General features: G+C 40.8%; 1 protein-coding gene across 8 annotated transcripts in view; it reads left to right on the top strand.

Annotated features, from left to right (window-relative positions):
* Nucleotides 1-21,965, top strand: part of LOC135473958 (semaphorin-1A-like) — a 233,143-nt gene extending 211,178 nt beyond the window's left edge. For 5 of the 8 annotated variants that reach the window (XM_064753926.1, XM_064753925.1, XM_064753924.1 and 2 more), the window contains 13 exons: nt 179-278; nt 4,689-4,790; nt 6,226-6,314; nt 8,018-8,159; nt 8,399-8,492; nt 8,710-8,982; nt 12,382-12,464; nt 12,619-12,835; nt 13,184-13,252; nt 13,770-13,816; nt 14,615-14,785; nt 15,780-15,869; nt 17,583-21,965. In XM_064753926.1, the coding sequence (XP_064609996.1) occupies nt 179-278; nt 4,689-4,790; nt 6,226-6,314; nt 8,018-8,159; nt 8,399-8,492; nt 8,710-8,982; nt 12,382-12,464; nt 12,619-12,835; nt 13,184-13,252; nt 13,770-13,816; nt 14,615-14,785; nt 15,780-15,869; nt 17,583-17,944 (1,839 nt within the window). In that variant the 3' untranslated portion in view covers nt 17,945-21,965. Of the gene's footprint in view, nt 1-178; nt 279-4,688; nt 4,791-6,225; nt 6,315-8,017; nt 8,160-8,398; nt 8,493-8,709; nt 8,983-12,381; nt 12,465-12,618; nt 12,836-13,183; nt 13,253-13,769; nt 13,817-14,614; nt 15,614-15,779; nt 15,870-17,582 lie in introns of those variants that run through there. The other 3 variants (XM_064753928.1, XM_064753930.1, XM_064753931.1) reach the window with 3 other exon arrangements.
* The last annotated feature ends 405 nt before the right edge of the window (nt 21,966-22,370 follow it).

Genomic DNA, 22,370 nt, shown 5'->3' with positions numbered 1-22,370 from the left:
TGTATGGCCAGGATGTGATGGTTTTACCTGACGTATAACAGTTTGATTACCTAATTTGTACACACTGATCTATATTTAATGAAGGTACACTGTACTTTTGATGTAGCAATGCCAGCTTCTTGGAAGGCAGTTTGAAAAAAAAAAAACAGGTGCAAGGTTGTTGTTGTTGTTGTTACAGGGATTGGATTACCGAATTGCGGATGCTAATGGCGAGGGAGAAGATGGTAGTGGTATCTGCCCAGGTGACCCAAAGCACAACAGCACAGCAGTTTATACAGGTGAGTGGGAAGGTTTAGGTAACACCTGACGGCTACACACTGGTGTCTGTATTTCCCTGACTGCACCATACTTTTAAACTGATACCATAACTAACGTTTCCTGTGCCCACAGTCTTTGGGCGACCGTTTCCATTGGAATGACTCACTTACTGATGGTGGTTTGATCTGCAACATTTCAGTAGGTTTCATTTATACTGTAAATTTCAGCAAAGACATTGGAGTATAAATCCTTCAGAGTAGGCTTCAGGATTCATCTCAGTACCCCTCAGCATACATTGCTCTTAGCCATTTTGGGTTTTCTCTTGCATTTCTCTGGTTTTATGGTGACACTTAAATTCATGATCCTTAAAAGGCAGCATTTTGGCAGTCCAGGCTGTCCGGCTTTATGAAGCGTGAGTGCTAAGAGTGCTTGAAAGACAGTGGAAAGCGTGATGGACGATGACTGGCCGAGTATTTAACCGTTGCTGTGCTCATAAAACCTAAGCTTTCACGTTGAATTGTCTGGTTGCTATGTCATGCAAAAAAAGAAATCGACGGGGAGAGAAGCGCTGGAAAAGGGGACTAACGGGGTATAACGTCCGTCACCCAGAAAGCCAACTCTACCCCCTTAAAAACCCCACCGGCCGGCTAAATGGATGGAAACCTGTTAACCTTGAGACTCAGGGCTTTAAGAGTCTTTCACGAAATTGGCCGGCAGCAAACTGGGGGGAAAATTCTGCGAGCCCAAGTGACTGGCCGAGTGATTTAGTAGAAGTGACATGGGGATTCCATTACACTGATTTATTCTCCAGTTTTGGCTAGTGAAAAGTGTGAAGGTGGTGAACTCCAATCAAACATCGAACACGGCACCCGGCCGAACACATAGCGTGGCTTTATGGGCACATTTCCAATGGGTGGTGGCATTTCAAGATACAGGAGGAGAATAGGTAGGGAAATTGGAGAGGTATTAGGGAAGGGACAGGGAGATTGTTGATACAGGAATAACTGACCGTACTCAACGGATTAAGGGGCCAGCGACAATACTGTAGTACTCTTGTGTATGGTCAATAGCTAGAATAAACTCTTATTTTGCTGTCCTGTTTAACAACATGATTCTTTCATGCATATACCAAGTGCTGCTCCTGTGATGGTTTGCAGTTCCTCTTATTATTATTTTGAACTTTTTTCCCCTCTTGTTGAAAATCGGTGCAGAATCGTCCATTTTGAACCATGCATATGGGCCGTTAGCGTTGGTCTCCAGAAACTGACCTGTTTTAAAGCATGAAATTAGACTAAACCACTCTGACCAGAGCCTTGATCTGTGTGGGTTTTGGATGTATGTGTGTAAAATGGATATCCTGAGATATACAATTCATTTTCTTGAAATTTGTCTAGCATTCGTGTGATGTAACTTTGAAACTAATTGTCTGTTGCCGTGCTGTTCAGGATTGCAATAGTTCGTCTGTGAAATCTGTTTTAGATTTAGGTAAATAGATTCATGGGACTGCAGGCTACATTTAAAGATTTAAGCATTTTAGCAAGAGGATTTATTGTTTAAGTTGGCAATGGAGCACATGTACGTTCGCAAGTGTACCCAGGTCCCTTCTGGGCTAGATCAGGGAATGGGTCAATAAAAGATCGCCAGAAGGCAGAAATTACCGTACTTACTGAAGCATGAAACTCTAACTTAATCCTTCCAGAAGGGATCTCCAGGGATTAAGCCTTTAGTAGGGCATAATCTTGTGATTAAAGCAACCTCACTCAATATTCCTACCTTATTTACAAAACTGGCCGAAAATTCTCATCATCCTTAATGGGCTCTTGCTTGGGAGATTTTCTGGGTAATCTGCATTAAATGGACAACTTAGACATGATTAATCTGAGCTTTAGCGGCAGATTTAATATGGCTTTGTTGTGGCTTTCAAACTTCACCCTACAAACAGCCAAATAATTAAAAAGAGGAGTTTTTGTACCAAATCCCTGGTGCATGGCAATCAGCACTCTTAAGGAGATCTGATATTGAGACAGGCTTGTGTGCAGAAATTTAGAACCCAGCCTTCCCATGTCACTAAGTTGTAACAGTTCCCCATTCTCTGTAGTTATGCCACATTTTTTATTTTTAACGACCGTCTTATACTCAGTTTAAGACTTTGGTAACTTTCCCCCATCCTCGCTGTGAGTCTTAAGTCTTCCCTCCACTTGTTGCTGACCGGCCTGTCAGTAACTGCCAAGGCGCCATATGCTATCGTCCACACTGACTCATGATTGAATGTGTCCATCAACAGTTCTGCGGATTTCTCCTGACTCTTGGGAAATGACCCCTCTCTCAATGAAACCGTGAGGCTGGCCAAGACTTATTAGAGGATGAAATCCTCCAAAGGCTGAAACACACAGGCGGAAATTCTGATACTACCACGTCATTCATTTTCGGGCATGCCTGGACAGGTGCCTTTTGCTGATCTGGAGACACCGCCAATATTTCCTCAAATGGGCGCCAATTATGAGTGACATCAGTCTTGTTTCCATCGACAGTGGGGCATTGCTTCTTTGGCAGCCGCCATCTCTTTAGATGCTCTCCAGCTGATTTAATTTACTCCCGTATGGTGGGCAGGGAAAACTTGGAGACACTCTCAAAGTGCTTCGTTGTTGCAATTTGAGCAGTCATATCCTGCGTTTTTTTCGCCTCCTTGTTCCATAATTCTTGAAGATTACCAATATTAGTCAACAGAAACCACTGCTAAGAGCCAAATTTTCTTCCATGAGTTTGAAGGGAAAGGAAGGAAGATGGCATGCGTGAGTCATGGTGAGATAAGAAGCTTTGACCCGCACTCATCTGCCACATTTCCTCTAATCTATCCTCGACAGTTTCCTTTTGTCTTGCATCGTTCCGAGGGAAATTACAAAGTCTGTGACGGACTGATGAGACAAAATCTGCCTCCGGTGGCTGAGGTAATGTCAGACTAAAGGGAAACGAGAAGTCAAGATAATGCTCGCAGAAATTGATACATGAGTCGGCGGAAAAAGTCTTGGGTCGTATTGACTTGTGGACTGAAGAGTCACCAGGTCACCTTAAATCTCAACATCCATTTTAATTTGCATATTTTGTAGTAGCTACTTCTGGAATGATTTACTAGGAAGACCATATCATGAGAACAGGTGTCCATACATTTTCACACCTTCATAAAACAAGATCATACCAAAACCCTTTTCCTTCAACAATGATATATGTTAGTTGTCAGTTGAATTTAAATATTCAAAACAAGTTTAAATTACCATAAACTGTAACATTGGGCAATGGTCTTTAACTCAATGAGCAAGGTTAACATAATTCTTATCTCTTTTTCAACCATGATTTTTGTAAATAGTTAACAAAATGTAAGAATGTAAGATACGCGTAAACTGGCCTTTACTGTGCCACTGGAAAAAAGGTAAAGCAGCCAAATTTAAGAAAATACACATAATGAGAAAGTTATGTCAGCCACCATCTAAGCACTATTAAAAGGTTGATGAAATTAACTAAGGAGTCAGCGCAACTAAGTGAAAGCTTCGTCTTGAAAGAAGCTTTGTGAGCACTAGGAGAAAGGTTCCTATAAGAACAACTGGCCAGTACATGTAACTGAAGCAGCATTACCATTTTCTAGACTGCACGTACTTAGTAGCGACCATCTTGCACTGGCAGAAGAACTACACTGTTCATTTAAATCAGAGCGGCAGTGTTCGTGTGGCATTAGCAATGTTTATCTATGGGTAGTTCTAGGTCTCCTGTTTGCTGACGTAATGCTGTTATCAGGTAACTATCATGTTGTGTCAACATTGCTGCAGAGAAGTGAGTGCCTTGGCAGGAACAGGCCAACCAACAACCAATTCTTCCTCCACACAGACATTACCCCCCCCCCCTCACCAATATCCCCGCTGCCCAACTCCCATTCCCTCTGAATCTTGCTTTGCTGTGCTGGTCTTAGTTACATGTATCATCTCTGTCCTTTGTGGGTGCATCAACTGCTGCATTACGCCTTGTATTGACCGCCTTGTTACAAGTGTAATTCAACGATGATTTCTAAAGCCACTGCTTGCATTTCCGTACAAACGTATGAATATCAGCTATCACTTTACCTAATAGTTTTTGTTTAAACATGATGGTTTGATACACCATGGTTGTTTTACCTTTATTCTGTATTAAGTTAGTTTTATGTATATATCTTTTGTTTGAAAGAATATGTGTTTTTTTGTTTTTTTTTTTATTTCTTCCAAAATAGCTTATTGATTTGCGCTGGAGGTTTATCTCTCCGACAAAGAATGTTGTTTTAATATAAGCTTCTCTTCCAGACAAAAAGATAGATGATGATGTGAAGTATCTTATTCAGAATCCTATTTGTCTTTCTGTCATTTCAATATGGACCGGGCTCTATTTTTTGCTTTCTTTTTCTACAGATGGAGAATTATATTCTGCGACTGTGGCGGACATCGTGAACCGAGATCCGTTGATATTCAGGAACATGATCCGAACCCAGCGCGCCTCGGAATGGCTGAACGGTAAGCCTTTAGTATCAGCCTGCCTGATTACTTCAAGCAAGTAAACACGGAATAAGCCGCGGTAACGAAAAAGCAATTTGGTCAGGATGGCATCCGTTTATTTACCCGATTTATTGAACACGGGGCGCAAGGGTGCGTCAGTGTTCTCCAGCCCCTCGTCAGCGTCTGGTAATCCTGACAAAATGTCTGTGCAGACGCCTTTTTCGTGTAGTTTTCAGATGACTTAAAATCTGGAAGAAAATCTATTTTTATGTAGATTTTCCACTAAGTCACTACAGCAGAGTGTAAACAGTATTGTGGGCCTTTGGAGACTTCAGCCTTATCATGGACTTATCCTTGAGTAAAATTCATAGAGGATGTCCCCACCTTCCACCCCGCCAAAATGTTTTCCTTTGGTAGCCACTCAAAATAACTCCTTGCGCCGGTTATAAAAGCAAATATAACTGGCCAATTCTTAGTACTGCATAGAGAAAATGAGACGTATGTTTTAATAATGGGATAATTGAAGGAAGTTTCGATTTGTGGTAGTTCACACCGCCTGTTGCTGAACCTCTGACCTAGTAAACCGCTCTAAGAAGTGCTGAAGTCAAAGCCGGTGAAATAAAGATTTATCTACTGTGAGTTGAGAAATTAGGGTGATCGTTTTCTTTGTAAGGCTGCCATCTGACTGTTTTTACCCATGTCCACTCGCTAGAAATGCACATCCTCAGGCTTGAGGTCTAGGGGAAAGAGGAAATCGAAAACCACTGCAGTAAAATCCATAGATTGATTAATGTGTCTGTTACTAAGGACGTTTAAACATGGCCATTTAATGTAACACATCCAGAAACCTATACCTTTTATTTCATCAGTTTAAAAATCGTGTAGAGTAAACCTAAAATACAACTGGACAATTGAACAACGTGACTGTGAAATAATTTTGACACATTCATGATAATATATCAGGCCTGTAGGCCAGGTAGATGGATGAGGTTTTCAGTAATATGTACACACGCTTACACACACACATACAAACACCTTTAGGGTTTTCTCAAACTGCCTGTCACCCTAATACACAATGTCCTGTCTGCTTGGAAATCAGACAAAAGCTTATCTGAGGGCTTCACCCCAGCTCACTTAACCCCGTTGATTGTAATTTAAGACTGAGGTCCAGATGACAGCTGGGTTTTTAGCTCACTTGCCTCTGATAATGCAGCCCTTGTTTGATCTGTATTTAGATTAACAAAAACACTTAAGCACCATTGTTATCCATTCCCTACAGAAGACAAAGCCATTAAGCTATGTCCAGTTGTCAGGGGGCCAGATTAGACTGGCCCTGGTTCAAGACTGTTGACAGGTAAACAAACCTATTTACGAAAGTCTTATCTTGAGTCTAGAGCTTCGGTGTTTATTTTGTGTTTTATCTTTTATTTTTTTTTCTCTGATTTATTTCCAGAACCGAACTTTGTCAACTCCATGGCCTATGGTGAAAAAGTTTACTTCTTTATGAGAGAAACTGCAGTAGAAAACATCAATTGTGGAAAGGTATGTATGGGCAGTCATTGACACTGAACAGATATGCTGTGACAAAAAAAAACAAAAAGAGAAACATATCAAACTCAGAAGCTGCCTATAATTGTAAAACACAGCTCTCTTTGGACTGGAACTGGCTTGTGTTTGGTGGTTTGTGATGCCCTTGACAAGGTGCAGTGTTTCCTCTGGGCTCTGCCTGGTTTCCTCCACCGTTAAAACCTTTACATGAGAAAAGTTGTTGAACACGCAATAATACAGTAAAATCAATAAATAACCTGTAGAGCATGAAGTTGTCAGTGACAATTTCTCTCAAACCCTCGGCTGGCCATCTTCTGAATATACAAGTTCCCAGGTCTATGACCATTCTAGAGTACAGTTATCATTGCTGTCTTAGCTCTTGCTGCTTTTATGCTGTCTGTTGTTTGCCAGTGTAAAACTTTCATCCTTCCCAAGAAGAGCAGGGGGTGGGGTGGAGCATGGGGAGGGGGATTGGGGAAGCAAAAAATCAATTCACAGCAGTGAGCTGAACCTGAACTAAAGACAGCGGTGTAAATACCCCTGGAAGCAGCCACGGCGTCTCGTAAGCTGCGATAGATGTCGGCGCTAAGCAGTCTATGGCGATTTCAAGACCGACAGAATTTTCAGTCAATGCAAAGGCTCGTTGTCTACTGTAGGCACTGGCCAGCCTTAATCACCCCTGTAAATGAAGGTGCAATCACGGACCTCGGGTCTGTCCAAGCATGCTCTGTCAACATTAGTTTGTGTCCCTGGCTGGAAATCTGGGCTCATATTTACCCCTGCCCTGGTCTTGGCCCTTCTCCCGTGGCGATCCTTTATCCCACACTTTGACCCCATCAAATGACCAGACAATCACTTGCACTTGAACTTGCAAGGAGTTGATGGTCAGGAACAAGATGTATGACTTGTAAAACTAACCCTGAACAGTCTAAGCGAAGTAAGATCGAGGCTATGAACCACTGAATCTGAGTTCTGAACCCTGAACCCTTGATACAGTCCTAATTGCAATATTGTGAGACACCATTGTTTTCCACACATAATTGTTTTCTACAGAATCTTTAAACTAGGTTTTCCATGCAGCAGATCTCCACTTAAATACCTTAATGCATACATGAAAATGAATTTATTTGTGTTTCTACCTGGAGAGCATCTGTCTGCAATTTGCAAGAAGACAGTGCTCTTTGCAGATACAAATTTGTTTGGATACACAATAAAGGGCAAGAGATCCCATCATGATGCAATCATTAAGATAGAACATGTTTTGTGCAATGCTGTGGGGTCAGTTTTGAGACTGATAGGCATTAGATACACCAAATCTCTGACACACAGGAGTCCTTGACCAACACCTACCTTCTACCTAATTCTTGTTTCATACACAAGCCTATTGTATATATATATATTTAAATATACATATCAGCCTTGATAGAACCATTATCTTATGCTTGCGAAATCATCTCACGTATTGGCCGTCCGGTTTGCCTGTCCCTAGTACCATCAGCCCGTCTGGGAGTCATGATGGAAAAGCAGCCTTAATAACTCCACGAGGCCCTAACAACAGGGCCAGAGCTAATGGCTACCGAACATAATGGCTATTTGAGCTTCAGGAATTAACCTTAATTATGGATATGTCTGTGACTATTAATAAACACACTTTTGACCAAACTTGGCTATTATTCCCGTGTTTTGTGTTTCCGCAGACGGTGTTCTCCCGAATTGCACGGGTGTGTAAGCAGGACCAAGGGGGCGGGGCGTTGCTACGAGGTTTCTGGAGCTCCTTCTTTAAGGCCCGCCTTAACTGTTCCATCCCAGGAGAATACCCCTTCTACTTCAATGAAATTCGTACGTTTTTTTTTTTTTTCTTTTCTTTTTTTTTGTATGATGAATGTATTTTAGCATTACTATTTGATTGAAATACATCTTGCTTATATTTTTGCAATGAATCACAGCTAGTAGCCTTGATGTTAAGTGATATATTTGAAAAGAAAGGTTGAAATTCTTTTTTTGTGTGTGTGTGTAAGATAAACCAGGTTTGTGTGAAATTAAGTGAATACTAATTTGGAAATACTTTTCCACCACAGAATCAACCTCAGACTTGGGAAAGGGCAATTTCATGTCGACATACGACAGTGGAAACAGAAGTGACATCGTTTATGGAGTGTTCACCACACCTGTGTAAGTTAACAGTATTTGTAAATTCGCGAAAATATTTTTTTGAACAAATGTAGAGGGTAAGTTTAATTTATTAATTGGATGCCGTAATCCAATTACTCTCACTACGGAGTTAAGGCATAATCACCCAGCGAACCTCTTGTTTGGAAAATACAGCACTTTGTCTTCACTTTGAGTTGCATACTGTATTAAATGTTTTAATGTGTTTTTGTTACAACAGAAACAGCATATCTGGCTCTGCCATCTGTGCTTACCGTATGTCTGACATTGATGCGGCCTTCAGAGGTCAGTTCAAAGGTCAAGCTTCTGCTGACGCCAACTGGCTGCCCGTCCCTGAGGAGAAAGTCCCGAAAATGGACATGCATAAGTGTGTGAACGACACACGACGGAATATACCACCCCCAACCCTGGCCTTCATCAAGTCCCACCCTCTGATGGATGAAGCTGTGCCCTCTGTGGGTGGTGCACCTCTTCTTGTACAAGCTAACCTTGGGTGAGTCATAAGCTTTTTTCAGAAGTCTGTTTTGAGAATTTCCTATAGTGAATAATAACCTAGAGAAAAAATTTATTCAGTTCTTGTGAAATACAAACAGCAAAATTTTTGCCAAGTCTGAAATAACCTCCAAACCCATATCACCTTGCATTACACATTGGATGAGAATTTAGTATTTCCCCTGCTTACATTTCACATATTGTCTTCCAAAACCCATCCCACCCTTGTGTATGAAGTCAGCCATTCAGTGTGCTTATATTTCAAATGACACCCTCCAAACTCACCCTTGCCCTACATCTTGCAAGTGAAGTCTGCCATTCAGTGTGCTTATATTTCAAATGACACCCTCCAAACTCACCCTTGCCCTACATCTTGCAAGTGAAGTCTGCCATTCAGTGTGCTTATATTTCAAATGACACCCTCCAAACTCACCCTTGCCCTACATCTTGCATGTGAAGTCGGTATTCTGGGCTGTTGTGCGTGTAGCTTTTGTCAGACTTCTTTTGCTTATCTGTGTGGTTGATGATGTATTAAAGGATACGGCACCATGTTCCTGATTAAGTCCATAGTTACCCAATCCAGTCTCCTCTTGTCTGGATTATTAGACTGTCAGGCATCCGTTGTACGCCAGGCTGTCATAACTAGATGATACAGACGACTGATCTGTCCTGGACGGTCTATGCTGAGGCGAAATTACGTGAGCGTACGAGAGTCCGATAGACCTGCACATTGAGTTCACCACACTCTTTGATGAGAGCTGTTTGACCAATGGAAGTTAATTGGTCTCCAGAGAGAGCCATGCTCTCTACCGCTCCCCTCTCACTCGCCACCTAGAATCTAGAGAGAAATTGGATTATGGAAATTATCGCTGAATGCGGCATCCTTACACTTGCTTAAGTGCCGCACAAGGAACCGTTGTAATTTTATTACCTACTAAGTAACTCATCAAAGTTTTACTGCTTTAGTCAGCGGTCTGGCGGGGAGTGATACTTGGAACTTGCCAATAGACAGTCTTCTCCTGCGACCAAAGTCAATTTGACTGTCATTTCGTGCTCCGCTCTGCGTTCAATAAAACTAGAGAGTCGGAAGTGCCGAGGGCATAAGCATAAATACATAAGTAATCCAATGAAGGTGTGCAAAAGTCTGAATTATGAACGTGGCTAGAGGCAGACGTTTCACGAGAATCATATCATGTTGATATTTTGATATTTTCGCTTGGGATCTTTCCGCGCAAAATCGAATTGTCACATTAGATACATTCTGCAGATTTTTCATGATGTGGTTGGCATGATGGAAAAATTTGACTTTGGACAATTTTGAAAAATCAATAAAAAAAAATTTGCAGCAATTCAATCGACCGTTATGAAGGAGCAATTTCTGGAGATAAATTGACACCCTTGATATCTAGAATTGATACGGAGGAATCAGACTCGGCTTCCGTTCAAGATACAATAGCCAGCCATGAAGGGCACAGCAAAAAGTCACTAGGATGCCCCACCCTCCCTCCCTCCAAATCCCCAACCCCCAAGCTTCTGAATGATTGTTTTTGAGAAGTCTAATATTACCTGAGCCAGCAGACCAAGGCATGGAATTGAGGGTTTATTTATTTTCTTGGTTCAGGGACTACTTAGACAAGTGGTGTCAGATGGGTAAGGCAGTGTGTTGTGGTGTTAGTGGATGGGTTAGCATGGGGTGGCAGATACAAGCAGTTAGCAGCTGCTCCATGACAAGTACAGTAGGGTTTTTGCTGTCTACCATAATAAACATGAGGGTAGAACAAGGGATTTCAGTCCAAGGAGGAGGGAGGATGGATGGTTCGGGCTGTGTTACTATACTGAAGTACCTTTGTTTGCAGCTTCATCTGCCTGCCTCTTCCCCCCACCCCTCCCCTCCCCCAAGTCTTCCTCTCCCACCCCACACAATCCTCTCATCCTAACCCTAGTGTATAGTTTCTCCAGGTTTATTCAGCTGCAGTTAGATTCCATGTTAATGGTATAAACTCCTAGAGGAAAAATTAAGGATTATAGAACATTCCTTGGGCTCTAGCTCTATGCATTGCTGGCATGGGAGCGAGTTTAAAGTTTACAGAGTCTATTAAGTATCAAAAACCAAGTGCTTTACTAGATGCAGGACATGGGATAAGACTGATTATAGCTAGAAAACTTTGGAATTTGTTAATATTAGTAATAAACAGGTGAGTAATAACTGCAAAAATGTTGAAAAAAAAAATATATATATATATATATAGAAATTAATAAATAAACACAAAAAATTCTAGTTGATTTATTTCTGGTTTTTTGTCCAGTGTTTCTTATAAATTGAATAACTTTCTTAATTTTAGCAAAAAACATATTCAGAAACAAAATTGACTATATACTCCTTTGTGGTTTATTTTTGTTTGTTCTGTTGTCCTTTTTGGTGAAAGTTCTTTCTTGGACTCTTGGGATTATTGATGGACATCTTGTAAGTTTCTGCCACTGCAACCCCAGTCCATGATGTCTCCCGATATTGAACTGCCTGTAGGTCAGACCTCCCTAACTCTTGGCTTTGCTCTCTGTCTGCAATTTGAACCATGTGGCTGACCTTCCCAGAAAAGAGGGTCGGGGAGGGGGGTGGGGGGCATGAGGCACTAAGCGAGTTTTGAATGAATCTGGGCTGGAGACAAGGCTTTTTCTCTCCTCCTTCATTCAATACTACCTTGTCTTTTTTGCCCAGAACATGCATTTTTAACAGGGCTAAAGTTGTTTTGCCAGACTGGCCTGTCTCAAGGGGGCCTCGGACTGGCTTCGTCTTAAGGCGGTTTCTTGGTAGTTTTTGCCAGATGACAGGGCTAGTTTATGGGCAGGCTTTGCTCACGACCAGACAGATTCTCAAGGAGGCAGCAGTCAGTCGCTTTGCTCTGTAGCCAAAGTGGCAGGCTTTCCAGACTCCTGTGCATATACCACAATCCTCAGGCTCAATCAGCCTATTGTTTCTGCATTTATTTACACTCGATGCAGCCCAGCAAGACCGCGAGGCAACAAGCTGTATTTCTCTGGCGACCATGTGTCATGAAATTCTTATTGCTTCTCAATGAATGACATCCTTTTGCTCTTTTTTCTTACACCTCAGTAGGGCCAGACTTGGGGGCATGAAAAAACCTCCCTGGCCATGAAAGCAATGTTATGTACCAGAAGAACCTCTTTAGTTTCCCAAGCCATTTTCTCATCTATCTCTCTCTGTGCTAAAACCTCCATAATATAACAATGAGTCAGAGAAACCTTTCGTGTTGCATGAAATGATTGCTCCAATAACAATCTGCAAATTGTTGTATTTTTTATTACTTGTAAATATCCCCCTGAATTTGTCACACTAAATTCATTAGTTTTCAATTTGGTTTTTGTATTTTCGTTTTCGCAGAGCCCGGTTCACGCAGATTGCGATTGACTGGCAGGTACTGGCTGCTGACAACCGTTACTACGACGTTATGTTCGTGGGAACAGGTGAGGCCTTAGGCAATGGTTACCGTGGCAACTGAACAGTTTCAATTAGTGTTTCTAAATCAAGATTTTTTCACAATTCTCAAACAATCCTACAGGTGTTCTGTTTGTGAGTGACCTCATTTACGGTTGTGTTTACGGATGATTTTTGTTTCAGACGATGGACGGGTGATCAAGGCCATTAACAAAGGTCGTGGAGCAGCTATTGAACCTGTCATCATCGAGGAAATTCAGGTTTTCCAATCTAGGGAAGCCATCGTCAGTCTGAGGGTGTTCCGAAAACCTGAACTGGGCCAGGAGAAATTGATTGTGGTTTCTCGGGATAACATTATCTCAGTTCCTCTCCATCGGTGCCATAAACGACTGTCGTGCAGGTAAATACCATGCAGTAACGTCTAGTTGGGCATAAGACAACATTTTGTATAAAGCTTATAGTGTGTTGCCTTGGTTATCAAACATAAGCTTTGAGAATCTTTCATTTTAGTTCCGAAAAAAATTGTAGAAGTTATTAAATGGAATCATTACAGTCTGTAATATGTGGTTTTTTCTTTTTTTCTTTCATAACTGTTACCATCAGGTTCAAATACATAAGGTTTTCTCGCTGTATTTCCTGCAATGTTCTTTTTTTTTTTTTGGGCGCAGACATTGTGTTTCACCATGTTGTTTGCGTAGTTTTTAAATAAAAGGCTCTTGGGTTACAATACTCTCGACATGTTTTACAGGGGATGTGTGGCTCTACAGGATCCCTATTGTTCCTGGGCCGATGACAAGTGCTCAAACTCAAACAGAGGGTAAGTGTTCGCTACCACCGAGAGAGTCTAGCAGAGTTGTCACTTTCAACTGCTTGGCATTGCGTGGCTAAGGCACATTATGGTTACCACATTTAATCATGTAAATAGTAAAGACTGCCAACCAGTGCCTGATAAAACTGTCAAATAAATCTGGCAATGTGTTAAGCCTTTCGCATCCATTAATAATTCAGATTCTTCTCAATGGCCATGAGCTTGATTCGGTTTTACACCAGGAAGCTGTTGAAAGTTTTATGTGGGAGTATAAATTGTGGCAAAGTTACAATGGCTCTGTCGATGGTAACCAGGGATGAAACGTCAACACTTAGAAGTGGCTCACTGCTTACATTACCTTTTGCTGCATTTAAGCATCCAGTTGTAAAGCAAAAAGGAAACAAAAGAAAAAAATCATCTTTGTAGTTTTTCAAATAATTTGATGAAAAGATATGAGAATAGTAAGTATTGTTGAAGAGAAAATTTGCTATATTTTAAAGCTTATTTTGACCTTTTGACTTTACAGGTTGCAAGGAATTCTTACAGGCAAGCATTCCTACTGCAAAGACACAGGTAAGATTTTCTTGTTAAAAAAGTCTGCGTTAGTTAGAACCCTGGGGACTGAAAGCCTGTTTCTATCTGGCATAGGTGTTTCCTTGATATTTAGTTAGACATAAGACAGGCCAAAGACAACCATGCTTAAAGCCAAGGGGAAAATGTTTCCAGCTTTGGTAATCAGAAATAACAAAACAGCAATGTTTCTTGTTGGGTGGGACAAAAGTGCACTAGGTGGATGTTTTGGTTTTTTTATGCCCATGTCCTGATGTGGGGTGTGGTTAGTTAACTCATAATGCCAAGTTTGTCTAAGATTGCAGTTTTCATTTCAGTTAATATTTGCTGATTGTGTTTGTTTTCTTTTTCTAGACTGCATATGCAAACCACAAATGCCACTTATCAGCATGACATAATCTTTGGCTTTGTAATGACATCTACAGCTTCTAATGATTTGTTTCTGAAACTTTTTTTCTTTTCACCAACAAAGATGCACAATGGCTGTCCGACATGATATCATTCCATTATATTGGTAACTAAAATACCTCTAGCTGTGACACCTGCAGTGGTACCCTGCTCTTGTTGATGTGGAGTGTAGTTCAGAATGATGATGATATCGTTTTCTTCTGTTTTTTATCTTAAGTATTTTTATTGCTGGTATTATCATTATTATTATCTTTCCTCTAATTGGGTTTGTTCCAAGTACTCATGGAGTTATGTTCTCTGCGGAATCCCAGCATGGATGATGGTGTTGTTCCGTTTTCCTGTAAATAGACCTCTTTTGTTATACATTGTAATCGTGCTTTGTCATTTCCTCAGAGACGACAACCACTTCAACAACAACAACCACCACCACAAGTCCGAGGAAAACTATCTCACAAACTTGTCCTCCTCCTCCCAAATGCATCTGTCCTAGCCCGGCAATCAACAGCGCAGCTTCCCTCCCTAACAGGGACGGGGAGCCTGACCTGACCAACACAACAGCAACTGGTTAGTTATCGGGACAGGACTTCATGTATAGTCGACCAAACAATATATCTTTCCGCACAGCATGTGATGGTCAGGAACCACACATTCTCATAGGATAGAGGCAAACTAACTCCTCGTTCATGTGTTCACATTACTAACACTAAGGGTTAATGGGAAAATCTTTGATTGGCTGGGCAAGGCTTTTCTCTTATGTTTCCTGTTTTCCCACGAATCACTGAACAGTTTCAGTAGGCGTTAATAATGCCTTGGCCAATAATTCCTCCCTTTGTAGTTGCCTTATGATTCCCAAAATCGTTGTCAAACCTTAAAACCCCGCCCTCTCCACATCTGCCCCATGGTGATTTGAGTGAACATTGGTGCACTTTGAATGCGTAATGAGGAACCGGTATTGAGCTTTGCTGGTGACAAAGATCGCTCATTTCAAGCTGTGTGTGTTTTTGGGTGTAGTGGTATTAGTGTTGTAGCTGATTTTTGGTACCCTCAATGCTTGTGTACAGCCGTTGCGTGGCTGTGTTTTATTTCGTGTGACTCTCTGTGGTGATCGAGGCTTTGCTGTAACTGATTTAACTGCATATTTGCTTGTCTTCCTTATTCGCTTTCTCACTGCATATTAATACCCTAAAGTTTATGTGCTGATTTGTGTTTGATTTTGCCTCTTTGTTTTGTGTGTGCTCTGTATGTGCATCCAGTACTAAATTTGCCAAAAGTATAATGTCAATATATGGTGAAGGCTCTTTATAAAGGTTAACATAACAACAACATCTCAGTTTAATTATTTATAGTTCAGATATATTTTCAAGTTTCCAAGTTAACTTCCATGTTAAAGCTGTTTGTGTTATGATTTTGTTGCTCTTTTGTCAAGCTTCTAAGAGTAAGATAAGTTTTTGTTTCTCACATACCTTCACCACGTATTGTGTCTGCTCTGCACTGTCTCGACTTGTCTTTGTGTGTTATGATTTTACAGCTAACCCGCATCTTCTTTTTTACCTGACAGCTGATGTAGGTAATGTTGTGACACCGGGTCGCGGCAAACCTTATAATGACGACAAGGAGGAAGCGTCCAATAAGATCTCCTCTAACGAGGGTAAGACACATTGCATACTTTGCTAGCCTACTCACGATGGTTGATCGTAAAATTTGCCTGAGCATCCTGCGCTTAGCTTTATTTTTTCTTATTACCCAAAGCATGGGATTATTTTATTAATTTATTTTCAGTTTTTTGCCAGTTGTAATTTATTTTTAAGCTTCTTTCCAATCTAAAAATTTATTTACTCTTACTGACATTCGATATACATTCCGCATTTGGCTCTGTATATTCTGCTTGGCTGATTATTTTTATCCATATATACTTCTGTTTCTGTTTATTTATCTATTTATTAGTTGAATTCATATTTTTGATTTTTTTTAGCCTGTTGTCGTCTTTCTCTAGTTTTGCATTGTTTTCAGTTTGCTTTGTATCAGTATATACTTTTGGCAGTGGCAGGCAGCCATGGTGATAGGCTATTGAAAAGTTTGTAATGTGTCACACCTGGTAAAACAGACATGTCTCATTAACAGTGCTAACCTACCTGTCCTATACCACACCCACTGCTGGAGTTACAACATTTGACTGTTTCAAACCCTTTCCTTAGAGCCCTTGTTGCACTTTTGTTTTCTAGAACAAACTAAAACTTCCACAGACAATATTGCAGTTTTAACCAATATTCACAAACATGGTACATGTAGGCCTAGCAGCACCACAACACTCATTACAAAAAACACCTTCATACTTCCTATTAAAAAGCAAAGAACATGCAGGAGACCAGGTTTGTCTCTGACTGCAGGGATAGTGGTAGTGTGCCCTCTGTAACCAGTAAAATTTTTTTTGCTAGATTACCTAGGTTTCTTTGGTAGAGAATACTTTTTCTTTGTAGATATATGATGCAGAATGCCTGACTTTCTTGAACTTTCAGCTAATTTTTGTTACGACAATTGATGTTTTACAACAAATATGTGTATTTGAATAGTACATGGAGCACAGCAAAAGCTTCATGCGATTAATTTCTGCATTTTGTGTGCAAAACAAAAAAGGGTATGACAACTACTTCCGAAGCACACTGAACTACTAAGTTCAGAATTTGGCTCAATTTGGGGACTAAATAAATGGTTAGAAGTGCATGCCAAGGGTTTCACATAAGTGGCTTATAGTCCAGGTTTTTTGGGGGGTTTTTTGCCAAGATATCCATTTATGACAGGTACCACCACTCCAGTCCAGGCAGCAGTAGTTGTATAGACGTGTAATTTGGTGAAAATAACAGCGGACGCTAGCCGTAGATGTCTGATGAACTCAAGCATTGAAAGAAGGCTAATCTCGATCTCCCTATTTGAGGGTACTTGCCTAATGAACTGATTGGTCGGTGACAATGGTGGGCGACTGTTGAGCTATACTTACCCCTCCTGCTCTCGCTACGGTCATTCTCTCAGGCCCTTATGTCTCCTCCTTCCTCAAGTGGCCATCTTTTGTCAACGGTGCAACCATAAATTGACGTTTGTGTGGTTTAAGAGTGGGCTCTTTGTTCCCCTAGGTTGTAATTGGCTGGAAGAAGCTGAGTGTGATTGAGAGGGTTTGAGAGATGGGGGGGGGGGGTACCTTGCTGTATATTAATGTCGAATCCAAGAAATCTATTCAAATCAGGCAACCATTGTTTTACTCTCTTGACTTGTTTTGCTGTTGTATTAATTTAAACGTATTTTGCCATTCCCTTTTTCCTGGCACCCAATTGTACTGACCAAATTTGTGCTTCTTTTGTACTTTCAGAACCTGTCGTTGGTACTCTAGCTACTGGGGAGAAGATGTTTGCAGCATCCACTCTAGCCGTGGGTATTGTCGTGGCAATTGTTGTGTCCATGATCGTTGGATTTGGAGCTGGGTACATGGTGAGCCAGTGTCGTAGACCCCCACAAAATACAGATTCTATGGCCAGAGAACGTAAATTACCACCCTTGCCACTGCGCAAGAGCCAAAATCAACTGGACGATTACATTGGACAATCAGATCCTAATTTGTATCACAGTAAACAGTTAAACGTTGTTTTAAACGTTCCGCCTAAGAGCAATAAACTTCCGAACAGCAGTGCTGAGACCAAACCAGCTCACAAGTCCAACAAAGTGTACTTATAGCTAGAGGAGGAATCACAACCGTTGTGCCACTGACCTTCCGTCAGATAGAGGTAAGAGACTCTTGGAAATCTTGACAACCCTAGTTGTTGAGTGGCACATTGGCTTGTGAACATTCTCTCACACTGTAATTCTTCATGCTGGACCAGGATCTGTGTAAACAAGAAAACAACATCATCTACTAACAGCAGGCAAGCCCAGCTGACAGTGTATGTATCGCGGAACCGTGTGATCCCGGCATTTGTTCATTCCTCCAGCAGTCCGCCAGCTCGACTGGGTCATAATACGAGAGGTAAAGGATGTAATTTACTAACGCAATGGGTCTTTATGAGTGTGGAAAGCCATCAGCTTAGCTGTCATGTGGGGAGGAGGACCGATGTCAATGGAAATGCTGCCGAATCCCAGATTGATGCGGACACAAACCAACTGCGAGCCATGCAAAGCAAAGGAACTGTGGTTCGAGCTATGCAAATTTCAAATTTTTGAGTTGCAAATGAGAGCTTTACGCGCTGTCGAGACCTCAGGTTGTTCTGCAACGGCTGTCCGATCAAACACCTCCCGCAGACTTAAAAAGAAAAAAAGGCGCATCTTCATTTATTCGTCATCACCAGTGTAGCTCTTCAGTTTTCCAGGTTGGTTTCCATGGAAATCCAATGGAATGGATGGTGCTAATTGGGTGGCATTTCCGGTTGTCACTCATAGGTATGATGAAGTGAAGGGTTTGGTGAATGATGTCCTGTCTGTGGTCAGTCCCACAAACTCCATCTGGAGAGAAGGAAGCACTGCCATAGTCCATGTGCTTGACTAGACGCAAACGCCGTCTGCTGCAGACTTCGAAGTTTCTTTGTGTACAAAGTCCGCATCAAACTGGAACTATGTGTAACATCGCGGCTTCCTGAGACAGTCTGGAATGTGCTGAAAGAGAGAAAGATGTCGAAGTGAAAAATCAGACGACATGGACTGAGACCAGTCTGGGCCAGTACCTGGCCATTCTTTGGTTGTGATTTACAAAAAACTATGCATTTTACTTCTGTCTGACCACAGTTCAGAGGTTACGTACTACACGCTCCGGTAATTCCATAGGACGTTCGTTGGTACGGACGACTGGATAACGATGGAGACGTGCTGAAGTGGAAGCATTGAACTTCACCCCCTCTGAATGGGGTATAAGTGCTGAAATGGTCCCCTGACAATGCTGTAAGTTTCCTCAGGAAACATTCCACTTGGCTGTCTGCAGTGCTGAGGATGACTCCTCTGTTTGTTGGCTCAGAACCAGTAACTTTTACGGATGCCACCTTCCCCATTATTGGTGCAAAAGCAAGCTTTTCTGGTGATTGTAGAGTTGTGTACATAACAAAACGTGACTTAGTTTGCTGCCCCAGCCCCCAAACCTGACGAACCAGATGAACTGTGCTAAGTGATGGACACACTTTTTACGACAAACAGTATTTTCAGTAAGTGAGACAATCAGCTTTGTGAATCACTAAGAGACTTGGTCACTTCCCAATGGGTCAAAAAAGCAAAAACAAGAAGCATATCTGGGAACGATGAGCGTTTCCAAACTCAGTGATCCTGTGATATAGGGTTCTTACTTCGTTCATCGTTCATCACTGGTTGTTCATTGTTATTCATCATCGTCGATAATATTGATTTTTTTTTGTTTTTTGGCTTTTCCATAGAGACTCACAATCCGGTTGAAACAGACTGAAAAAAGCATATTCTTTTCATAAATAATTCTTTTGATTCTTGTAATCTTTCTTGATGTGTGTTTGTTTTTTGTTTTTTTTTTGGTTTTTTTTTATTCCATACCTGACCTTGTCATTTATTTGTTTTAACCGTGGGATGTGATAGCTGATGCCCTGTATCATCGTATACAGATATACTTTAACTGAGTTGCCAGTGAAGGACTGCCCTTTGTACCATAGCACTGTATATTATTACTATGGATAGCTTTATTACGTGTAAATTTTGAGTTTATAACTGTTGTACAGTTCGGAGCTTAATTGCCGATAAAATTGAACTTGACAGAAAGACATTTTAATAGTGAGCTAGTAATTTTTTTAAGAAAATACCTTTTTAAAATTATTGAATTTGAATTTCAGCTTTTATATAGGTTGTATATATGCTGTGATATTTCGTTAACTAAAAGGTACTGTTAATACATTTAGGTCACATTTGTCTCAGAAGTCAGGACTGAAGTGAATGGGGTAAAATTTTTAAATTCATCACCTTGAGGAATGGTCTGGAGAGACAAGTTCTTTATTGTGTCTTTCCGTTAAAGTGACTGTTAAGCTTTCCATCAAAAAAATTTCAGCCAATGATTCTGGTTGCCTTCCACACAAGGGCACTTGTAGCTATTACCTTAAATGTCCTAAAAACTCGACTACAAAATAGGATTTTTGGAGGCAAATAAATGTCATGAGATATTATTTCTGGTGATAAAATTTACATTTCCCCCATAGGATTTCATCCTACCTTCCAAACACCTCCCAAAGCACCTTTCTAAAATCAATAGAATTCCCAGAATCTGGGATAATGAGCAACTTAGTCAGAGACGAAAATTTAGATCATGTGGGTATTCTTACCATGGCGGATAACACTGCCTTTCTGTCAATTTCAATGAGCTGAAAATAAGGGATCATGTTGATAATTCGCAAACAAAGTTTTACATGTAAAGATTTAAGACGTTTAAATCAATATTTTTAAAGAAATAAATGTAAAAGAATTATTTATTAAGTGACTATAAGTACCAAGATTGTTTTTAAGAAAAATCCCGTTGCTTCCAGGTTGTTGATCGAAAAGTGTCGGTCAGTCTTAATGAGTATGGTTATTATTATTAAAAGACAAATTTTAATACCACCGAAAAATGGATGGTAGGTTCAGTTTTACCTTGTGGTATCGCCAAATTTGGAAATTATGTCGTTTTCCCCATGTCTTCTCATTGTTTGTATAGTTGTTAACTTTTTTTGTTTTGTAGATAATTGTTTTCTTCCCAAAGTTGGCTCTTACATCTTCATTACCTTTTGTTAATTTACATTTTGAAATTCGTGAATTTCCTCCCAAGTTTTTATTTTTAAGATGACCTCAGAATTCCATATTTGCTAGAAACGGCGAGAAATGGTTGATTTAAAATTTTAGGGTAATTTCTTTGTCAAGCACAATCCCCCATTGAACAGCAGTGTACAGTTAATATTTGTATATTTAACACATTGTTCAATTATTTTTGTACACCCCACCAAATTGTTCCAAAAACCTTATAGAGACTGGAGAGAACTGGGTAGAGTAATGGAACTATTGATCTAATTATTTTTGATAATAAAAACAAATACAAAATACAAATGTGGATCTAGTGGTATAAAACACAAACTGGATACGTTTCGTCAGAGAATAGAGGTACAGTAGGTTAAGTATAATTATCATGTCAATTAAATACCAGCTCCACGTGGAAACCTGCAAGGAATAACTTCAGTTAATTGCATTCCAATTTTGTTTTAATCGTGGGCTTTGCTGGGAGCTGGTAGTTCACAAGATACCCCCTAGGACTTCTGGTTCGATATGCCTGGAGAGCCCCTCCTGCGAACTGAACTGGTTCATTCTCTGTAATTCAAGTGTAAAGAATTCAATTCATGGGAAATTCTCTTCCCATAGAAAGGGAAACATTGGTTGCCAATGGATACGGCCTCGTTATGAATCTTACGTCGGGTAGTACAAACATTCGCACCACTTAAACGGCGGCGTAGTGTATTCCGAAAGCACGAAAACGGACTGTCCTAGTGCATATTTCTGTATACAGGCTCGACGGACCAGATATGTCCAAGGTAGTGCGTGTGTGTGTGCATGTGTTCAGAGCCTCTAACCATTTCTCTTCAGTCTCACCCTAAATGTATACTTTTGTGAATAGTACTTCTGTTGTACACAGGACTGACTCTCGTGTACAGCCCTGTGCGTTTGTAGTGCATCTATGTAAGCCAGATAGCGACACATAGAATCTGACAAAATGAAATAAACGATATATTGACCTTAACTGATCTGTTATCTTGAGCTTTTTATACAGTACGTTTATCCACTTGGACTGGGAATTTCGCATACACGGGGAAGGACTTCAGCAACCTGCGAATGGTCGTGGGTTTTCCCGAGGCCTAGGGTCTTTCTTCTCATTATAATGCTGACTGCTGTCGTATAAATGAAATATTTTTAGTACGGCAAGTTTAAACTGTCAATCAAATCAGATCAAATCGGCATGGGATTTGTAGAATCCCACGCTCTTACTGTCCGAGAGGAAAGGGCCCGGCTTCACGAAGCACTCTTAACGTTACGCTGACTTAACAACCACGGCAACCAGTACTGTAGGCATTACGTCGTCATGGTAGTTGCGAGCTCGTAACGTTAAGAGAGCTTCTTGGAAATGAGCGATAATAAGCGGTTTAAC

The sequence above is a fragment of the Liolophura sinensis genome, chromosome 8 (genome assembly GCF_032854445.1).
Source record: "Liolophura sinensis isolate JHLJ2023 chromosome 8, CUHK_Ljap_v2, whole genome shotgun sequence".
NCBI lineage: Eukaryota > Metazoa > Mollusca > Polyplacophora > Chitonida > Chitonidae > Liolophura > Liolophura sinensis.
Note: the sequence above shows the minus strand (reverse complement) of the source record. Positions and strands in the feature narration are given on the sequence as shown.